This window comes from Siphateles boraxobius, unplaced genomic scaffold (genome assembly GCF_051911475.1).
Source record: "Siphateles boraxobius isolate OS27281-9 unplaced genomic scaffold, OSU_SipBor_1 119, whole genome shotgun sequence".
Classification (NCBI taxonomy): domain Eukaryota; kingdom Metazoa; phylum Chordata; class Actinopteri; order Cypriniformes; family Leuciscidae; genus Siphateles; species Siphateles boraxobius.
Genome location: NW_027508721.1, coordinates 1507689 through 1528898, shown reverse-complemented (window position 1 = coordinate 1528898; position 21210 = coordinate 1507689). Strand labels below are relative to the sequence as shown.

General features: G+C 36.4%; 1 protein-coding gene across 1 annotated transcript in view; it reads right to left on the bottom strand.

Moving 5' to 3' along the window:
- adgrl3.1 (adhesion G protein-coupled receptor L3.1) overlaps window positions 1-21210 on the bottom strand; it is a 145833-nt gene that overhangs the window by 108740 nt on the left and 15883 nt on the right. Inside the window, exons 2-4 of the mRNA XM_077203951.1 lie at window positions 10795-10942; window positions 8847-9060; window positions 2155-2264 (exon numbers count right to left, since the gene is read on the bottom strand). Of these exons, the coding sequence (XP_077060066.1) occupies window positions 2155-2264; window positions 8847-9060; window positions 10795-10918 (448 nt within the window). The 5' untranslated portion in view covers window positions 10919-10942. The remainder of the gene's footprint in view (window positions 1-2154; window positions 2265-8846; window positions 9061-10794; window positions 10943-21210) is intronic.

Below are 21210 nucleotides of genomic sequence, written 5' to 3'. Positions count from 1 at the left end.
AAGTTCATTTATATGTATTTTTCTGATACAAGTTCATATTTGGTGACAGATCTGATTGAGGTATCACTGCAATCCTAAGCTGTTAGGAAAGTAGAAAAGTTTCAAATCAACTTGAGATGTAAATTTGACAGTGCCATAGTGAATAAAAACCTCAACTAATGGAGTCATTATTGTGGACTAAGGCTCTTTGTATGAGCACATGTGAGTGCACTTGTACTTGTGAGGGCCACATTTCAGAAAATGCCCGTCTTGAATGTTCAAGCTCTATAGAAATCATTTATGGCATAGTGTCCATTATTAACGTCCATTACCACAGTTTGAACACCAAAAAATAAGGCACATAAAGTACACAGGGCCAGGCAAAAAAATAAAAAAATAATGAAGTACAGCCACACGACTCAAACATTATATGTGTTGGCATGCGAATCGTGTACTGGCCATCTGGCTAAAGTTACATCCAATATTTCATGCTTGTCATGACGACTTTACCTCAGTAAACTAAGTAAACCTGATAAATATCACACTATATGCGCAATAATACCAGAAAGGGACATGACGTAACTATCAGTAAAGCACTGTTTACAGGAATCACATAGGAATTACAATTACAATGAAAGAAAAGTATTTCCACCTCAAAAGGACAATTTATAACTTCACAGCTCAAATAATAAACAGGATTTCACAGAATAATTCATTTAAAAAAATGTAATCTTCACATTACATGTGTTTCTATGATTTCGTTTTGAAAAAAGGACTAAGGTACAAAGTGAAATAATTTTCTGTGGTAATCAACATTATGCCACAATTGATTATAGAGCTCGATATAGGGCTTTACTAAAACCCGGAACATTTGTTTCAAACCACCTGAGGCCGCTAGTCTGCACTAGTAAAAGGGTTCATAAATGAGCCAAATATTGCATTAATTACAATGAAAAAATGGTTACGTTGTAGTAATTATAAATTGATTTTTAAAACTGGATATTGTCTGTGGTTGCTATGTAGTTGATAAGGTGTTCTGAGGGGTTTTAAATGGTTTGTTATGTGGTATGGGACGTTGCTTAAGTTAAAAGAGCCCTCCCTCAAGTCTTTATGATATCATGTGGCCAGTTGCATAAACTTAGCCACTATATTCAGACTTTCTTAAGAACTAATTTGACCATTTAGAAATTAGTCAAGAGGTTATCAGTCTTACTTCTCTGATTCAAATTAGACAGATCTACCTTATGTAACTGACTTTAAAAAGTTAGGACTAGTCTTGAAGAATTTTCTTTTTTTAAGACTAGTCTACGCAGTTTATGCAACCGGACCTGGTCCTTGGACATGACTTGAATCCCTCTTTCAATATACATTTATGGGGTTTTTCATTTCATCACCCACCAGATGAAAAATCTAATTGGAATATTTTGGGGTCAATATAAATTATGCTCAGCTGACAGCATTTGTGGCATAATTGTAATTACCCAAAAATATATTTACCAAACCCATTTTAACTTAATACATTTTTGTTAAAAAAAAAGCAAAAATCTGGGTTACATTGAGGCACTTACAAGGAAAGTAAATGGGGTAAATTTATAAATGTTAAAAACCTTACTGTTTCACATAAATAGCCACAAGACAAACAATGTGCATCTTAACACGATTTCAGTGTGAAAAAGATCACTTGCAATCCTTTTCTGTGTAAAGTTTTATCCCATTTTAAAACTTGTAAAGTAAACTTAAAACTAGTGTTAAATCTTTGTTTAAAACTTTATAAGGTTGGATAACAGAAGAACTGATGCAGGTGCTTTCATTAAATCATAACCTCCAAAGATTTCCCCCACTCACTTGTAGGTGCCTCACTGTAACCCCGAGGGATGAACTAAAATGGTTTTTTGTGGTAATCAACACTATGACAAAAATGCTGTTGATTGAGCTGAACTTGAATTTAGCCCAGAATAATCACAGAATAGTCTGAAGCATACAAAACCTATCAGAAGAACCACCGCACAATTTAAGGTATAATTCATGTCTATAGCCTGAAGCACAAAGGAATGAGTTATACATCAAAGTTTAATACTTAAAGTTAGAGATTTGATCAAATCCCTAAGTATGAGAAATAGCAATAGCGATGTTGTAAAAAGCTTAAATTAAATCTGTAAGTGTGTGAGAACTTACTGTATGGCACACACTCATACTGAACCTCAAGGTATTTGTACGTTCCAGGACACGGGTCAGGAAAAACATCCGGGCCAGCAACGACCGCACACTGAGTTCGGTTGTTACACCTGAGAGAGAAAGAGAGAACAATTTATGCAGACAGAAAAAGCAAGGCTATTTTTTCAGTTCATTCAATATCAATCTGACATTAGGCATATGAACCATATGTACTCGTTCAATATATAGAATAAAAGTTAATGAGCCCTGAAATCCATTTTCATCAAATGAAAGCAAAAAAAAGATACTTTTACTCAACAATCTCAATGAAGCTGAAAGACTCAAAATGTGGGCTCCCCCGAAAGCCCAGGAACACATGCTGTTGTTTAAATGTAATTTACATTTATGTCGTATTTACATGTAGGGCTGAAAATACAGAGCAGAATGAATTCTGGCAGGAAAAAAAAGAAAAAGAAAAAAGGCAGAGGAAAAAACAGTTTTGACATATCCTGCTTGGCAGGAACACATGCACACATATACGGATGACCACCACATGACATCTCTGTCATATTTCATCATTATTACACCCTATAGAAATACAAATGGACAGACACACAACACAACTGACACATGTACAAACACACACAAGAATCTTAAAGCTCAGTTATATCTCGCTCAACGGGTAACCATGGAAACCTTCCAGTCCGAACCCATGGGGCACTCAAAATGCACACATACACATACTTCAGTTTCTTAAGTTTCCAAGATTAGCTTCACAAAATCATTATATGATGACAAGCAGCAAAAATGGTTCTGTGGGTGTGTGTTTTGCCTCTTACTTTTCAAGCTGTCAGACAGTGGAATAATGTATAAGATTGGTCTCTTGACATTTTTCTATATTTGTGCACAGATGCAGGTATGTTAAGTGTGTGTTACAGTTTGACTATGTGTGTGTGTGTGTGTGTGTGTGTGTGTGTGTGTGTGTGTGTGTGTGTGTGTGTGTGTGTGTGTGTGTGTGTGTGTGTGTGTGTGTATTTGTGGGGCTTAATTGCTGTGCTGAGTGAGTGTGACAGTCATACTCCAAGAGTGCTGTGGGGCATCTCTGGTTTCCGGGGCGACAGCTCTTGGATGGCATTGTGCTACACTCAGATATGACCTAATTTAGGAGGAGAGGACAGAAGAGGAGATTCTTTTGTCTTTTTCATTAGAGGTAAAGATTTGCATGCACAAAACAGACATTCAATGTCCCACCCTATATTTTGTCCCAGGTATTGTGCTTTTAAGATTTGTGTTCACAGTTGTTTGGGTATATGAGAATGGTCCGATCAGACAGGCTGCAGTGAGGAGATGACTGAATGAACTGGGGCAGTGTGTGTCACATTAATATATCAGCATCATCCAGATGTACAAAGACACTGGCCTTGAAAAAAGTCACCTGACTGAGATATCTGATGGTTTCCTATGTGTGTTAATAATTTATTTCCTATTTTGCTCACAAATACACACAGGATGTCATGTCAGGTTTAGTAATCATCTCTAGCTATGAGTCCTTGTAGCTCAAACAGTAGAGCATTACGCTAGCAATGCCAAGATGATGGGTTCGACTGTTGACACTCACAGCAACAAATATATATATATCTGTCATTAATTCAATTACCATATGCTTTAAGAAAGATTTTCACATTGTCCCTATAATTGAACAAATCACTGAATAAAGATGTAAAATGTCAACAACAGTAAGATAAAATAGTATGAAATTTTCATATAGTGAGTTGGGAAACCACCGTATGGTTCGTCCCTTTTGGAAACAGTCAGTTGCTTTTATTTACATCACAGCTTGGCAAAACCACAAACCACCTTTCCTCACAATCAACTGAAGATTAGGAAAGGAAATCTCTAATCAATAAATAAATAAGCATGAGCAGCACACCAATGAATTTGAATGAACTTGCAATGAATTTGCTACTTTAATTATTTACACATTTTATTTGTAAATGACAAATGTGTAAATGTTCGGTTTATGCATATACAGTACAGTAAGACGAGTACTCACTATTTTATTTTCATTTTCAGAGAAGAGAGGGGATCTAAATGCATATACTGTATTTACTAAAAGAATACTGTATATAGTGAAATCTATACACTAAAAAAAGTATAATAATTTTGTCAACATTGTCAACCATTTTTGGTCTTATTTTTACCTCAAAATCAAAAGAAAATAATGAATTAGATTGGGCATATATTATATGCAACATTGTATGTATTTAGTAAGTTAGTTATTGACATTATTGTCATGACAATTAAGCACATTCATCACTAAAATCGTGTACTGTAATGTAAAAAAAACTGTACAAAATGTCATTTTTATTACTGTAATACTGTAATTAAAAGCCTTCAGTATAAACAGAATGATTTGATTAAAATCATCTATCCATCCATTCTCCATACCGCTTATCCCCTCTAGGGTCGCGGGAGACTGGAGCCAATGATTAAAAAAAAACTAATTAAATAAAGTACAAATTCAGTAGAAACTGTGGTAACAGTTTATTTTCCAGTGTCCTTGTTACATACTGTATGTTACATGTACTTACTATAGTAGAATTATTGTTAACACTTTATTTTCCAGTGTCCTTGTTACGTGTTACATGTAGTTACTATAGTAATTTTAATAATATATTATAATTTATTATAACTATAAATGATGCATACAGTAGTTACATGAAACTGATCCTAAACCAACCCCTATTACTAACCCTAAGCCTATAGTAAGTACATGTAGTTATTAATATTATTAATAATAACTACAGCATTACTTAAATGTATAATTAGACTGTAAAATGGACACCTTAAAAAAGTATAGAGAACTTTAAAATTATACTTATAATAATTATATGCAACTAACACTAAACCAAATCCTATTCCTAACCCCGAACCCTATAAAATAAGTACATGTTGTTAATTAAAGCGTCAGTTGAAAATTCTGTCATTCATTACTCACCCTCATGTCGTTCCTAACCCGTAAGACTTTCATTCATCTTCGTAACACAAATGAAGATCTTTTTAACGGGTTTGGAACGACATGAGGGCCAGTCATTTATGATAGAATTTTTTCATTTTTGGGTGAACTATCTTTTAATATTAGTCAGTACTTAAATATTTGATATACTGTATACTTTTTTTGCATTACAGTAATAAGATTTTCTTTATATATTACTTTTTTTTTCATTCGATTTGGGATAAATATGAGATTTGATGAAATTGTCATTTTTAACCAAACCAACAACATTTCCACATGCAATGTACCATGATCAATGATAGGAGAAAATCAAATATCCTGACCAATCACAGGTTCTCTTGCCGTTTTCATTTCTGGAACAACTGTTTAGCATGCAGCATGTGAAATCAGTTCTATTCTCTCTCCTCTGAATTGCATCAGACCTGCTAGTTGAAATCTCTTTGTGTAATATATTATGTCTGCCAATAGATCTTGGATAAGGGGCTCCCAAACAATCACCTTCCAATTACCTTCCCTCATTGATTAGAGCATTAGCCCGCCATGGCACACACATACGCACACTCTGTGAATACATCAGCCCAAACTGAGTGAGATGTAAAGGTCAGACAAAATGAGAGAGAGCGAGTGACAGAGAAAGAGGGAGAGCGGGAGATGAGGTGGAGAATGATAAATGATGTGTGATTCCAGCTACAGCTTCTATAAAAAGCAGCGGACCAGGACAGAGGGAGAAAAAAAGACGAAATCTTTCTCTTGTCTTCTGTTTCATGGAACGTTTCCTAACTCCTCTATGGGAATTATACACTGCTACATTCAAAGCGTGCCTTGCACATTAGTAGCTCAGAGTTATATAAACTGAAAAATGTATCTCTTGTGTGTTGATAAAAGCAGGCTACCAGCATCTAAACATCTAAATTGGCTCTCACAAGAGAATGTGAGCGTGTGTTACAGGTATATGTGCATGTGTGTATGAAAGAGAACTCATAAATGGTAATTTCCTCCACATTGACTCTGGGCATGGTCTATGGCCTTACTAATTGGATCTTACAGTCTGGTCTACCCTGAGGCAGTGTGTGTGTGTGTGTGTGTGTGTGTGGCAGCTGGCAGGTGGTATAACAGGCAACCTCAGGGCAGGATATGGTGCTCTCTGCTTTACACGTTTCCCCTGATTACACACACACACACACACACACACACACACACACGGAGCAAATTCTGAACGAACAAAAAACTGTATAATCAAATCTGTCCAGTTCAAAATTAAAACCATACAGTAGAAGCCACCATTTTTATGAATGTTTTATGAGGGCAAGGCAAGGCGTTACACCACATGACACATCCGTTTATAGTTTGTGATTATTATCATACGTAGCCCATTTCTATAGATCTTTGTTCTTATGCCACGGGGTGCTAGGTTGTCAAAGTCAAGGTCAGATGGATAGCAGGCTGTGCTCTCTACATTATACCTGAACTGAAACGATAATGTTTCTTGTGATGACGCAGATGCTAATGGGGTTTGTTCTGCATGGGTTCTGTTTTTCTCTGTAGCTCGGTTTGGAGGAAAAGAATTCATTTGTCCTGCCAAACTAATTAAAAAATGCAAAAAGGGTGGCTAAAATGTTGAGGGCTCATGTTTGGGGTGTAATGTAATGTGGACAATCTCAAATTAGTATATCTGATTAATTCATTGTGCTGTTAAAAAAAATGCTTTAGAAATATAAGCTGGCATTGTTCTGCATGGTGAACACCAGCTTTTGAAGCACAGTATCTTTTTCCTGTTTTTTTTTTATTACACTCTTATGTGCTAATTATGCCCACAAATCAAAGTGTTGACAATTTAGCTCTCCACATTGTGCTCAACTGAAACATATCACACAGGCCACATACACACAAGTTTTGGGAGACAACCGCATTTAAATACTGGAATAAATCCCCTAAATTATCATTCCATGTGCTTTGGAAAGCAGGATTCACTCCAAGAGTTGACAGAGTGATAACTCAATAGTGGCACAGCATTACCAACTAGTTTAGTTTGGGTCTGTACATACTACTCATATTTAATGAAACTGCAATTGTCACTGGCTGAATGTTTCAGCAATGAATTCGCTTTTAGAATAGGTTCTTCTTCATCCTCGCGTATTGTACACTTGTGCGGAGTCCTCTCTTTGCATCATGGCATGCCATTTCGCAAGATTGAGTGCACCATTGGGGCGTAGTTTCATCATATTCTCCCATCTATGCATTGGTCATCTGCGTGGGCGCTTGCCATCCACCATGAAGTGGTAGGCAGTGTCAGCAACAGTGTCTGGTACCGCTTGTAGGACGTGCCAATACCACTGAAGACACATTTGCCACATTGTTTCCATAATTGGCAAAACACCCATTTGCTACCAAATTGTATCATCACAGCAGTAGTCAAAGAGAGACACACCAGCAATCCATCGCCCATGCACATCTCTATGAGATCTCCAGCATCTCCAGTATTTGACTCCATACAGCGCAGCCACTACCATTCGGTATATCTTTGACTTGAGATGGATGGGACTCACTTTTTTCACCACATCCAGGCCACATTCACCCTCCCACACACATCGTCCTTAATACCACCGTCAATTTGCAGACTCGATCCTGGGTACTTAAAGCTGTTCATCTTTGTCAGGCCCTCGCCATTGACCAGGATATTTCCATCAGATGAATTGGTCTCCAAGTGTTCAGTTTTCTTGATGTTGATGCGGAGGCCATTCCATACCTGCACTAGGGGTTCCAGTCAAGTTATGGCCAGTGTTATTTTAGCTATATTACTATTATATTTTGAATTAGCTTTTATTTTTATATATATTTTTTTTTTCATTTTAATTTTGTTTGTTTTTTGTAATTTTGTTATGTGCTTCTGTCATTTTATTTAGATTTGCTTTTTTATATATTTCTGTTTTGCTTTAATTAATTTTAATTTACAAGTTTTTGTTTTAGTAAACTTATCTATTATGGGTATCTATTATATAAATTAAGGTGTTTATATAAATGTGATACACCAATACACACTTTATCACAGCACAAATTTGGTGTTAAAAAGGGATAGTTCGCCCAAAAATGAAAATTCTGTTCTCATTTACTAATCCTCAAGTGGTTCCAAACCTGTATGAATATATTTCTTCTGCTGAACACAAAAGAAGATATTTCGAAGAATATGGGTAACCAAATAGTTGATGGACCCCATTCACTTCCATGGTATGGAAAAAAAATGAAAAAGTCCACACTCATTAGTTACCAACATTCTTCAAAATATCTTCTTTTGTGTTAAGCAGAAGAGAAAAAAATCATACAGGTTTAGAACCACTTGAGGGTGAATAAATGATTTCAGAATTTGCTTTTTTGAGTGAACAATCCCTATAATGTCTTTCTAGAAAAATATGATTTTAATTTAAAACAAACTAGTTACTGGTTAAATGCACATGTAAAAATATTTAAAAGTACATTACATGAAAACATAATAGGTTTATAATTACAATTATTTACAGCAGATATTTTTTGTTTTACCAAATGTTGTGGACACAAATAGTCCCTCCTTCATTAGAATGACTCATTTAGCTGCAGTGTGTACGTAGCCATACACTGACAAACACTATACAAAGACGCACACATTAATACAACCTCTGAGACAACAATAGAGTAGGTACAAAGCATGTGAATGTATCTGTACCTGAGGCCCATAATCTTGTAGGCATCAGGCAGATAGCAGCGAGTGTTCTCCATTTGAGCGGGGTCCGAGTCACAGATCTTGTCATCTGTGCGCCCGTAATTGGCGCTCTCGATCATAATGACATCGGTGCCCGGGCAGCGCAGTTCGATAGGATAACCCTCACACGACAGCTCTCGACGCACCACAGCCATCGGCACTGGAGCACGACTTAAAACTGCAAAAAGAGAAAAAAAATATTGCACTGAACAAACTATGCAACCAATTTAAACACATTTTTCATTCACGTACACTCTCTCTCAAACATAAAATAATCCAGTTTTTGAGTGTGTTAGAGGGAGACGGGATGTAGAAAAGGAAATAAAGTTATTGTGAGCAAAACAATTCTTTCATTATACAATAGAAAGATCTCATATCTGCATCCAAAAGTCACATCTATCTAGTTATCATGTCCTCAGTAATAACCTTTCTTTAAATTACACACACACGCAGAAACTTAAATCAAAAATTACATTCTTTACCGCCACCCCTTTCCTGTTACCGTAGCAACACACTCCTTTCCCCGCATGACGTATAGCCATAGACAAACACCAACACAATAAACTGCATTCTAATGCGTACACAGACACAGACAGAGACAGATACAGACACACTCATACACACTCGCTCTTATGAAATTAATCAAAGGGATGTGAATGACACTTGACTGTGTGCATGAGTTAATTTCATATTCTGCTGCCGCCTCTGATTAGCATACGTACTGACAGTAGAGAAAGCAAATCATCGTCCAATCAGGATCCAGCATCGCAATTGTTGCCGTTGAGATTTAACAACACATACACATACACATACACACACACACACACACACATACAGAATAACCATTCTGATTCTAATAGAAAGCAAAGGCCAGCAGAAATGATGGTGCATAAGTGTGTGGGCAGGGCTGATGCATAGAACTGTAACGGCTTATGGTATAATGTAGGTTATTGGTTTAAACAGGATTGAGTGCAGGGAAGAAGGCTGCTGTCGAGGTGGAACTGTGTTTCAGCGCCCTTGAGACTGGTGGAAGGTGAGTGCTAGAGAAAAGAGGCAATCGATGACAGTGAGAAAAAAGGAGCACGACTGAATGAACGTGTGTGTTACTGAGATACAGAGAACGTCGATGAGGGAGCCGAACATTGCCCTGATGTTTTTAAAACGTTCCCCCAATGGCCAATTCCCCAGTGTCCTCTGAGCTCAAAACGTTACGCCAAAGGTCCCCTTGAGGGAACGGCTCGCACACACGGGGTCGCGCTGACATGTGGTGCACACACATTGAGCGTCTAGACGTCTGCATCTCTGATTATTGATCTGTCAGATCCTCTTACATCTGCACTCGATCTCACGCACTTTTAACAGGTTCACACACAATTTTTATAGTTATGGATCGGCCCATAAAAAGGCTCGTTTAAGGGAAAATAATCCAGCTATATTTCACATTTCACCGTGGTGTTTGGAAAAATGCAGCCATCTATTAAAAGGCTTTGGAGTTGTTTTTGTTTGTGTGTTTCAAATTTCTCTCCCCCATATGTGCTTGAGCGTGTTTTCGCGTATGTGTGAATGTTTTGATCATAACGGATGTGCAGCGGTTGTGAAATTCTGTGATTGCTCATGAATCATTTATTGCTACAAGAAGAGATGTCTCAATTAATAGTTTCCAAAACTTTTAATAAGACGAACAAACTTTGTGGAATTTCCACTGAAGATTTGAGAGCTGCGCGCTTCGCTCTCATTTGGCTCGTCTTCATTTGACAGTCTGCACTTCAAGGTTGGGGGGCCAACTAATCAAATAAAAGCAGTAAGACATCTCATTTATCCATCTCGCGAAAACAACACAACAAGGAAATAATTGGCTTTTGTGTGCGTGTGTGTGTGTGTGTGTGTGTGTGTGTGTGTGTGCGTGTCCTACCGAGCGTGACGGGTGTGAAGAGGGCGAAGAGGAAAAGTAGGCGTGTGGACCACATGACCGCCGATGACCCTGATGACCTCTGCACTGACTCGCTGAAGTTGCGTCTCGGACACCTTAGAGCCATGGAGTTCCTCTCTGACACGCACACCTAAGGTAGGAAGGACACACACAGAGCAAGTACAGAGAATGTTAATGTTACAGCTAAAGGTCACTTTTGTTGTACACAGTGTTACAATTCAAAAATGACAGGAAATCAAATTTGACACTGTTTATTTTCTTAACAAATGCTGTTGGTGTTCTTGTGCATCGCTACACATTATTCTAAAAAATTGTTTTATCAAACAGTAATAACTTTCTCCTTTCCAAACCAACTGAGAACATTCAGCACAGAGTGTGTTTTTGAGCTCAACCAGAGGAAAGCAGAACGTAAAGATCTCGAGCAATGTCAAGGATGACCTACTTTTAACTTCACATGTGGCTCTCATGGTCTGAGAGACGTTCATCTGCATTAAAAATACTACAGACAAACGTAAGAACACATCTTGTGTGAACCTAAATCTACCTCACACAGATTGCGGACTGTTGGCCAGTGACAGGTTTATGTAATATATTCTGTGCGACCACTATTAAATGAGTGTTGAATGCTGTCATGTTGTCTTTAACCATGAGAAGTTATTCTGAAATTAAGGAATATTTTAAAAGGTTAGTTTAGCAAAATATTTTCATTAATAACAAATGCAGCTTAAAAAGCAGAGAAACTGATACAGCTGAACCCAGATGAAATGATCCATCATATCTCTTGACAATCTTGCTGGTCTCTGAATCATGTCTGTGTAATGAAGTCGAAGACATTGAAAAACAAATCCATAATATTTAATAGAGAATATTGACTGGTGTGTGCGTTTGACCATGCAACCAGTTAATCACTCGCCAAAAAAAGGATGAGTGTATGTGGCTGTCTCTTTAACTTCGGGCACTTTTATGCACCTAGAGTTGATTTTTATTAAAACAGATTTAAACTTTGTCATATGAAGGTCACACCGTCACTTTTATTGTATTATTGTTATTTATATTATAATACAATTATTGATTTTTTTTATTATGTATCTTTTCCAAACAAGCAAGTAATTTGACAAAATCTGCAATTAAACTTGGAAATTACATAGTGGTGAAAATGTAAAATCTTCTGGATATATTCTGTTCGATATATTAAAAAGTGACAATGTGAAAAGTGTATTTTAAGGCAGTTTATTTTCTAAACGTCCACATATCTGAAAGTGCCCATAGTTGTGTATTGTGTAATGTGTAACACTAAAAACAGAGACATGAGAGCATAGGATGAAAATCCAGTGACAACACTCTTGAGAAGACACATGCGGAGCTCTGCAAATGCCTCCTACAACAGCTTAATGCATCTGTCCTCTTTCCCTCTCCCACACACACACACACACACACACACACACACACACACACACACACACACACACACACACACACACACACACACACACACAGAGAGAGAGAGAGAGAGAGAGAGAGAGAGAGAGATAGTTATATATGGCCTGTCTGCACTGAACATCTTTACCTTATTAAAAATAAAGCACTATACAGCCACTGTCTCGTTAAACTTACATAAACACTCAACATTGCCACTCAGTCCTTAGAAACACAGTCGCACACTCTGTCCTCCTTCTTATGCTTATAAACACACACATAGCTTAAACACTCTCTTTTTCTTTGTCTGAGTGATTGATGGCTGCTTAACTAAAGTGAACAGGAGGGTTTTGAGCAGATGTCCCACATTATAAACAGGAACATATGGACATTTGCCCACAGTACCAGTGTGTGCGTATGTGTGATCAAATGACCATGTAATCAAGCTACCAGTAAATTTATGGTCAAATGAGTATGCGCCTTAGATGCATGACTATCAACTACGGTGCAAGGAAATTTGTGTATATGGTAAACAGTCAGTCAGCCAGTCAATCATGTGAGTGTGTATATCTGACAACTACTTCAGAAAAAAAGAAAAAGACATATGATTCCTAGTCCACATTTACTTTAGTTAAATAATTATGCTAGCTTATATACTTTAAGGCAATCATTTTGCATGCTTTTTTTAAAGGGATAGTTCACCCAATAATGATTATTCACCCTCATGTCACTCTAGACCTGTACTGACTTCTGTGGAACACAAAATAAAATATTTTGAAAAAAGTCATTGTGTTTTTTGTCCATACAATGATGATCAGTGAGATTCAGTGTTGTTTTGGACCCAATTGATTATCATTATAGGGTCAAACACATTTGAAATGCTATTGAAACTATAATTTTTGTGTTCCACAGAAGAAAACAAGAGGGTATAAATCATGAGAATGAGTGAACGATTTCTTTTAAGTATTTCATTTAGATTTTATAGTGCAGAACGTGCGTATGCTTCTAGTCGACTCCTCAGTTATTTCATTGTTTAGCATAATCCATCTGACCATATGCTAATCTTAACCACTTAATGACCCAATTAGCTATTTCAGCACAACCAATGTGTAGCCACTCTAGTTTGTTTAATACTGATTAATCAGTGGGCATACGAGGGTGACCATCAGGGGTGCTGTTACTCACTCATTAGCTTTTCAGTTCCTTAAAGAACTCATGATGTGTGTGCAATCTGTAGTTGGCTGCAAGTCAATTTACCAATCAATGTGCAGAACATTCATGCCAAGAGTATCAGATATGAATTATAAAACATAATCCAACATCGTTATTTTTTAGAGATGACAAACTTCAGCCACTCAGTTTGAAACTTTGAAAGAATATACTGAGTGTGAACATTTATCAGTTGTCATCTGATAATTATTGGCATACAGTATTACTATCGGGGCATTCCTATAAAGCTCAGCACACTGTGGTACACAATTAAAGCACTGCTGCTAAAAATATCAAAACCAAAACAAGAACTTTATAAACCAGTCGACTAGTAGGTTTTTGATGATTAGACCATCGTTTCCCATCCCTAATACACATAGTCAGGTTTGACCAACATTCCTTCATTTCACTCTCATACTTTGCAGCTGTCAAGCTATATATTCTACTTCATCACCTCACCATGACTGGGCTGATCAAGTGCCTAAAAACTGAATAGGTGGCGTTGGCATGTGAATGTGGGTGACCATGCGTTAATGTATACATCTCTGTGACGTCACGCATTTTTCCAGTTAAGTTTCAATAAAAGGATTTTGGAGTCAGGAAGGCGCAGGAAGTTTAGAGTCATGAATGTTTCAGTATGTTTTTATAGTTTGATAATCTCTTTTATTTCAAAAGATCATGGACATCATTTTGAATCATCATGAACAACCTCTTTGAAACCTAAAAAACATGTTTTGAATCAAAAATACGCTTGGGCTGTCTCCCTTTAAAATGAACGCCACTTGGTGTGATGTGTTGTTATCTAATGCAATGCCGAAGTGTCGAATCCATGATAGAGAGTGACAAGTCAGCAAATTTCCAAGTTCATTTCCTGCAGCCATGAACTTAACTTACTCTATGTGTGCGGTAGACTGCGTTACTTTACGAGCTGATATCCAATCCCTCCCCCAACACACACGCTTGCTGTCACTCTCACTCTCCATCTGATAATCTATAATGCCATATGGCAATTTTTGATGTGATTGTGCTGCAGGACGTGGTACATACTTGGTGGAGTTTGGCAATAAATTATGGCACAGAGATGCTTGCATGCCTCAGTCTCGTTCTGGCTATTTCTGTCTGGCATGGCATGACCTTACGAGCTCCCATCAACCCCTGCAGCTCTGTGTGTCCAGTAATGAGAGCAGCAACCTCTCTCTCTTTCATTCTTTCTCTCTAAATGAGAGTCTGCCTGAACCCTCAAATCAGGGAGTCTCACAGTAATGACACACAATTAGAAAGACACGACCATGTAACCCCCCCCCATCATCTCGCTCTCCCCATTCCTCCCTGTGTCTCCTCATATTTAAATCACTCTATCTCTTCCCATCTCTCCTATTTTTATGCCTCACATTCTTCCTAATATATTTTGGTGGCATGTATCTTCCTCCTTACAATGAGAGAGCAAATAACATGCAACCACACGGCATGTTTCATGCAGTGTGGTTGATGGACATTTGGTAAGATACATACTCATTTGGCACATACAGAATGGCAAACCAATAAGACTTTCGTTCATCTTCGGCACACAAATACTTTTATATATATACATATATATATATATATATATATATATATATATACATATATATATATATATATATATATATATATATATTTTTTTTTTTTTTTTTTTTTTTACTCATTTTTGATTATTCATTGAAAGACCACAACCAAAAAATGTTCAAGCTTTAAAAAGTTCATCAAAACATCATTAATGTAATCCATACTGTATGAATTGAGCGGTTTAATCCTAAATCTTCAGAAGAGACCGATTTAATTTAGACTCAACACATCAAATATGGCTTGACACTCGTGAAAAAACTTAACTGGTTCTTGTGAGTCTTCAATTCTGTTTTGAAGATTAACTAAATTCCTATGGGTTTGCAACGACATGAGGTGAGTAAATGATAACAACATTTTTATTTTGGGGTGAACTAACTCTTTAAGACACAACATAAAAATGAATACTCAAGCATACAAAAATGTTATGTAACTAGATTGAATCGGCTGACTTCTTTACAGGTATGCATAATATATCTGTGCCATATAATGTAAATTTTCATTTATCAGTATTGACTGAAATTGGATATTTAATTGTGCATGCTCATTTCCTCTATTTTTACATTTACATATAATTTAATGACTTCTAAAATGTAATGTAAAGCAAATAAAGAAACACATTATAATATTATTAATATACTATAAATTATATTTACTTGCAGAAATTCAAACAATTATCTTTAGTGTCTTATCTTTCATTTATTTTTGACAAAATACTATGGAATTGTAATATGGGTCATTCATCATAATTCAACTACCAAAAAAAAAAAATTAGCAACTTATTACAATTGATCAGAGTTCTAATATCATTGCATGTACACTTTTCTGTGTTGTTTTAGACTGAATCTGTTTCAGAATGCCATTCAGCAACTGGAGCAACTTCTGAAGTTTAAGACTCTTTCAACTAAACATCTTTCTGTTTGGGGTGTTTGACTTTGAGAATTCTAAGGAGAATTTGAAGGTGTTGTGCAGTTCACGTCCGCCACGAGTTCACAGGATTTTTAGTTCACAGGATAGTTCAAATTGGCCTGCATGGTCGAGATCGTTCAGCTGGATACTGTTTCGGCCAGAGCCTCTCTGGTTAGGGATTCCATTGTCGATAATATGTCAACACATGGGGCATTAAATGGGCCAATCAGATTTCAGCTGGCCCTGCCCTAAACTCCGCATATGCTCTCTAGCTCTCACTAAAGAGCAGAACAACTTTAAAGGGAGTTTTTGATTTATAATGATGATGCTGGTGACTTTCTGCTCTGATAGAGGGCATGTTTATGAAACTCTTTCTGAGCCTCAAAGAGTCATAAATCTTTATTCATTTCCCCCATGTTTCAATAATTCAGAATTCAGCATGCTGAAATCACTATTAATCTCAAAGGCACACACACACATATACGCATAGACTGAGAGCGCGGGGTTGAGTTCCTCTAGCCTTTGCTCATAATAGATTCTGTGTCTGTCTCTGGCTCACTCTTCATACTGCCAATATGACTGAGTCTCTCTGATTTATCTTTTATTATGTCCCGCTATCTACTTCTAAAGCACTGTGCTCTCGCACTCTGTCTCTTACACACACACACACACACACACACACACATACACACACACAAACAAACAAACATTCAAAAGCCACATTCATGTACTCACACATTCTTACAGTTTCTGATTACACACACATGCACAAACACAAAATAACAAACCAAATCACTGATAAAAGACTGTGCACTGATAAAACGTTTGTACATAAAAATACAAGCGTACAGTCTTACATAAGTATATGCATAATGCAGACTATACAAAAGTAAAATGCAAAATGTATTTATAAAGCATATATTAACGCCTTATTAGGCATGATCATATTCTACATAACTTAATCCTACCCAATACCTAAACTTAACAACTACCTTAATAACTATTAATAAGCAGTAATTAGGAGTTTATTGAGGCAAAAGTCATGTTTAATAGTTAGTTCATAGTGAGAATTGTACCCTAATCTAAAGTGTGATATTTTTGTCTTTATAAAATGTAATTAAACTACTGTAACATGACATGCAGTTTTATTCCAATTTAGTGAGATGAGGCACTTTTTTTACTTTAAATGTGAATGAAAATGAGGCTTTCAATTCATTCCTGATGGCAAATGTTATTGCAAGTGTGTATTTAATTGGGTGGTTTTTATTATTTTTTAGCATTTTCTCATCTGCAATATAACTCTAAAATGTTCCCTGTTAAAATGACATTCAGTAGACATTTTTTTGACATTATCTATGGTGTTTTTTTAACTATAAGTGCTTTTCTGTTGCAGAGATTAATTTTTATGAAAACTAAAAGTTTTTACATTTTAGTTTTTTAAAGGTGCCTTAAAAATGTATGGTTACACTTTATTTAAATGTGTCATTGTTACAGTGTAATAAATTATATATTTAAGTACTGTGTAATATTAATTAACATGTACTTACTGTAGGGTTAGGGATTAGGGTTTGCTTGAGGGTCAGTTCCGTGTAATTATGCATAATTTACTGATATTGCTATGGCAAGTACATGTAACATATGTAACAAGGACACTGTAAAATAAAGTGTTACCAAATTTAGTTATTTTTGGCTTTCAAATGCCTTTTATGTCAAAATCAAATTGTTTGACCCGTGTCCCAAACCCAGACTTGCAAAATGAAAGTTTAAAAAAAAAAGTAATTAAATGATTAAAACTGCATAAAGGGTAATAATCATAAATTTCATCTCTTAAAACAAAAGGTAGTGTACTAGGCTGCTGACAAAAGTGTCAGCATATGAAATATGGGGGATGGGATTTGTTCAAATTTGAAGAAAACAAACAATAATTTAAATTCTGAAAAGAATATTGTTGCTGTCTTTCATTACATCAAATTATGAAATAATCATTTTTCAGATACATAAAATGTTTATAGAATTACACATTTCCACTACAAAGTCATTTTTTAAATGTCATTTGGTTATGAAATTAAACATAATTCTCTAATTCAAAACTCTCCAATTTACAAACTCAATGTTGAAATGCTTTGTCCTGATTTGCTGTCTGCTGGGCACTTCAGTGGGCAGAGTGGGGCACTGGCACAGTCCTGTCAATCTACATTCATCCAGAGTTAGCTACAGGCTAAACAACACTACTTCAGCCTATGGCTAACAGAGTAGAGTGTACAGAGACGCATGGGCTTATACAGTAGCATCATGGATAAACTAAAGGAATAGCATAGCTTCAGGTTTTGAAAGGCTTCCGACGGTATTTCAGAGCTAATGTAGATTAAAGCTATGGATTGTGGTCTAACTTTGCAAACATGGCCAAAGGTTACGGTAGTATAGACTGCTTCTTGCCATAATAAAAGCCTCCTTCAGAAAGAGATCTCAGATAGCTTGTTACAGCACATTCAATGGGCCTTATTCAACATGAGCAAAGTGAATTAGATGTAAATCATTCATGAATACACAAACAATTTACACAAAAATTTGCTCTAATCGTGCTTTATGAATAGGCCCAGTGTGTGTGTTGTCGTCTGGAAGATGTCATTTTAAACCTGTCACGTTCCCTGATGTTAAAACAACATTCAGCAGATGTTTATTCACAAATTGAAAATGTATCTATTGTAAGTTCACTCTTAAGATAATTTTTTTTTTAAATACACAAAAAATATGCTTAGTAGCACAATGCTTTAACAATATATTAATCATTCAGAACTACTTATCCAAGTACCCTATTACCATAATTGTACCATGGTACCATCTCTGATTGACCTGAAATTATCTAAATGATGATATCAGGTCACCACCATGTATATTTTTTGCCAACGTGTCATCTAGAAATCTAATTATGCAATACTAAAAGTGCTCAATATGCTCAGCCTGATTCAGCATGATGGAGCTGATAATTAAGGCCATTTCATTAATTATTCAAGATGAATATTCACTATTGTGGATTTGGGTGAAGTGGTGAAATATTTACATGTTTTCCTCTCCAGTTCACTAATATTTTATTCCGGGGAGTAAATTCACACTGTATGAGAGAGAGAGAGAGAGAGAGAGAGAGAGAGAGAGAGAGAGAGAGAGAGAGAGAGAGAGAGAGAGAGAGAGAGAGAGAGAGAGAGAGAGAGAGAGAGAGAGAGAGAGAGAGAGAGAGAGAGAGAGAGAGAGAGAGAGAGAGAGAGAGAGAGAGAGAGAGAGAGAGAGAGAGAAGCTGGATATAAGATCAGAAGAATGCTGTTTTCACAGGCAGTGTGCGATGGTAAGATCGTGGAAACAATTTATATCTGAATCTAGTGTTCGCGTCACATGCTGTTTACTCGTTTCTGAGCAGAACTGTTCCAAATTCGCCTAAGTTCATTCACTATCTAGTTCACTCTTCTTTACCTATAATGCATTCTGATTTACAGTGTACATCCAATAATTTACCTTTAGATCATGACTTCATGTCTAATCAGTTAATGTTAGTGATGTCTTTACTGATTTAGCAATGGATGAGGACACTGTGTGGCTAATAAGTATCTCTCCTATGACTGCAGAAACATTGCACAGCATGGTTGATCAATTTCAGACCAATTGTAGATTGTATAAAATAATAATAAATAAAATGATGTATAAAATATTTGACAGAATATGAGAGAACAGTTATTTTATCATCTTACCATTATGTTCTATATGGTACAAATTTTTTTTTTCTGCAACAACTCTAGAGCCCTCTCTGGCACACAATATTTATATCACTATCTGAATTCAGTTTTCTTCACTCTTTCATTCACAACGTGAACAAGTGACCAATTTCAGACCCAGAATAGAGTATATAAGCCACTGCCCATGATATACCACTATACTTTCACGAGTTCGCACTTACATATAATCAGATAGGGTATGGAATATGCGTATTTGGCTCCGAGCTCGGAATTTGGCCCACATAGATATATAAAAAATGCATTTTACGGTGAATGCAGTAGGCACACGCGACACCATTCCTGCATACGCCCCGCCCCCACCTCATGTTGTCTTTTCCTGGGCATAGTTGTCCATCAATTATGATCACATGCAGCCAGCCCCACCTCATGTTTGTGGCTGACTGCAAATGATCATAATTGATGGGCAACTATGCCCAGGAAAAGACAACAATACCGTTGATCACTTTCATGAATGTTCACATGTGAAACATTATATTTTTGGCTATTGAAGTTAATGGGTGAGATTAATTAAACGTGTTTAACGCCGTTAATAATTTGACCACCACCAAAACATCTGCCTGATTTGATACTAATCAAATTTTAAATATGCTATGCATTGCGTTTTAAAGATATTTGTAGGGCTGTCATGTTTCCTTGATCAAATTAGAGTGCTCGATTTAAAAAAAAAATCTCGATTGCAATTTACCCATGCCCATTAACCAGCAAAAAAACAGAAGTGGCGCATTCCACAGATGAGAATCCATGAGCCGCATTATTAGAACATTTTCTAAGGCTGCATGATATATTAAAGAATTTAAAAATCATAATATAGCACAGCATAGTGCTATAATTAATAAATCTACACTAATACAGGAGAATACTAAATATGTAAATTCATTGTTCACCGCGATTTCAAATTAAAAGTTTAAACTCTGAGTTTGCATGTTTTGATGTCCACATGTTCTTGTTTAAGAAATTACAGTGGCTGTAACATTTGTATTACAAATAAGAAGCAAAACTTTGCAAATTAAGTGGGCATTTAAATGAAATGTTGTTCGGCCAATATTAAACAAGGATTTGATCATGCTGTAAAGTGTAACAACAACAATCACCAGGCTGTTTGAGCAGCGGCCCTGGTGGATAAGCGACAACAGTTAAACATGACCTCTACTATTAATGTCAATTTATTTCAACTTTCATTTCTACTTTCATCTAGAAATGAGCATCATCACTGATTGATCATTAGACATGAAGTTAAGATGGCTTTGCAAGGTGCCTTCATTCACCAACACTGCCTGACAGACAGGCCTGCAAATCAGCAAGGCAGCTGCCTCAAGCCCAAAATAAACATCAGTTTTGATGCATAGCGTATGTGTACAGCCGAACGCGTAGCCTTTCAACATTTACAGCTGAGAGTGAAGAAAGGCTCTAAAGTAAAGGTTGTGCCCTTATATTGTTTGGGTGTGTTTTATGCAAATGACTAACCTCCCGCTCATTT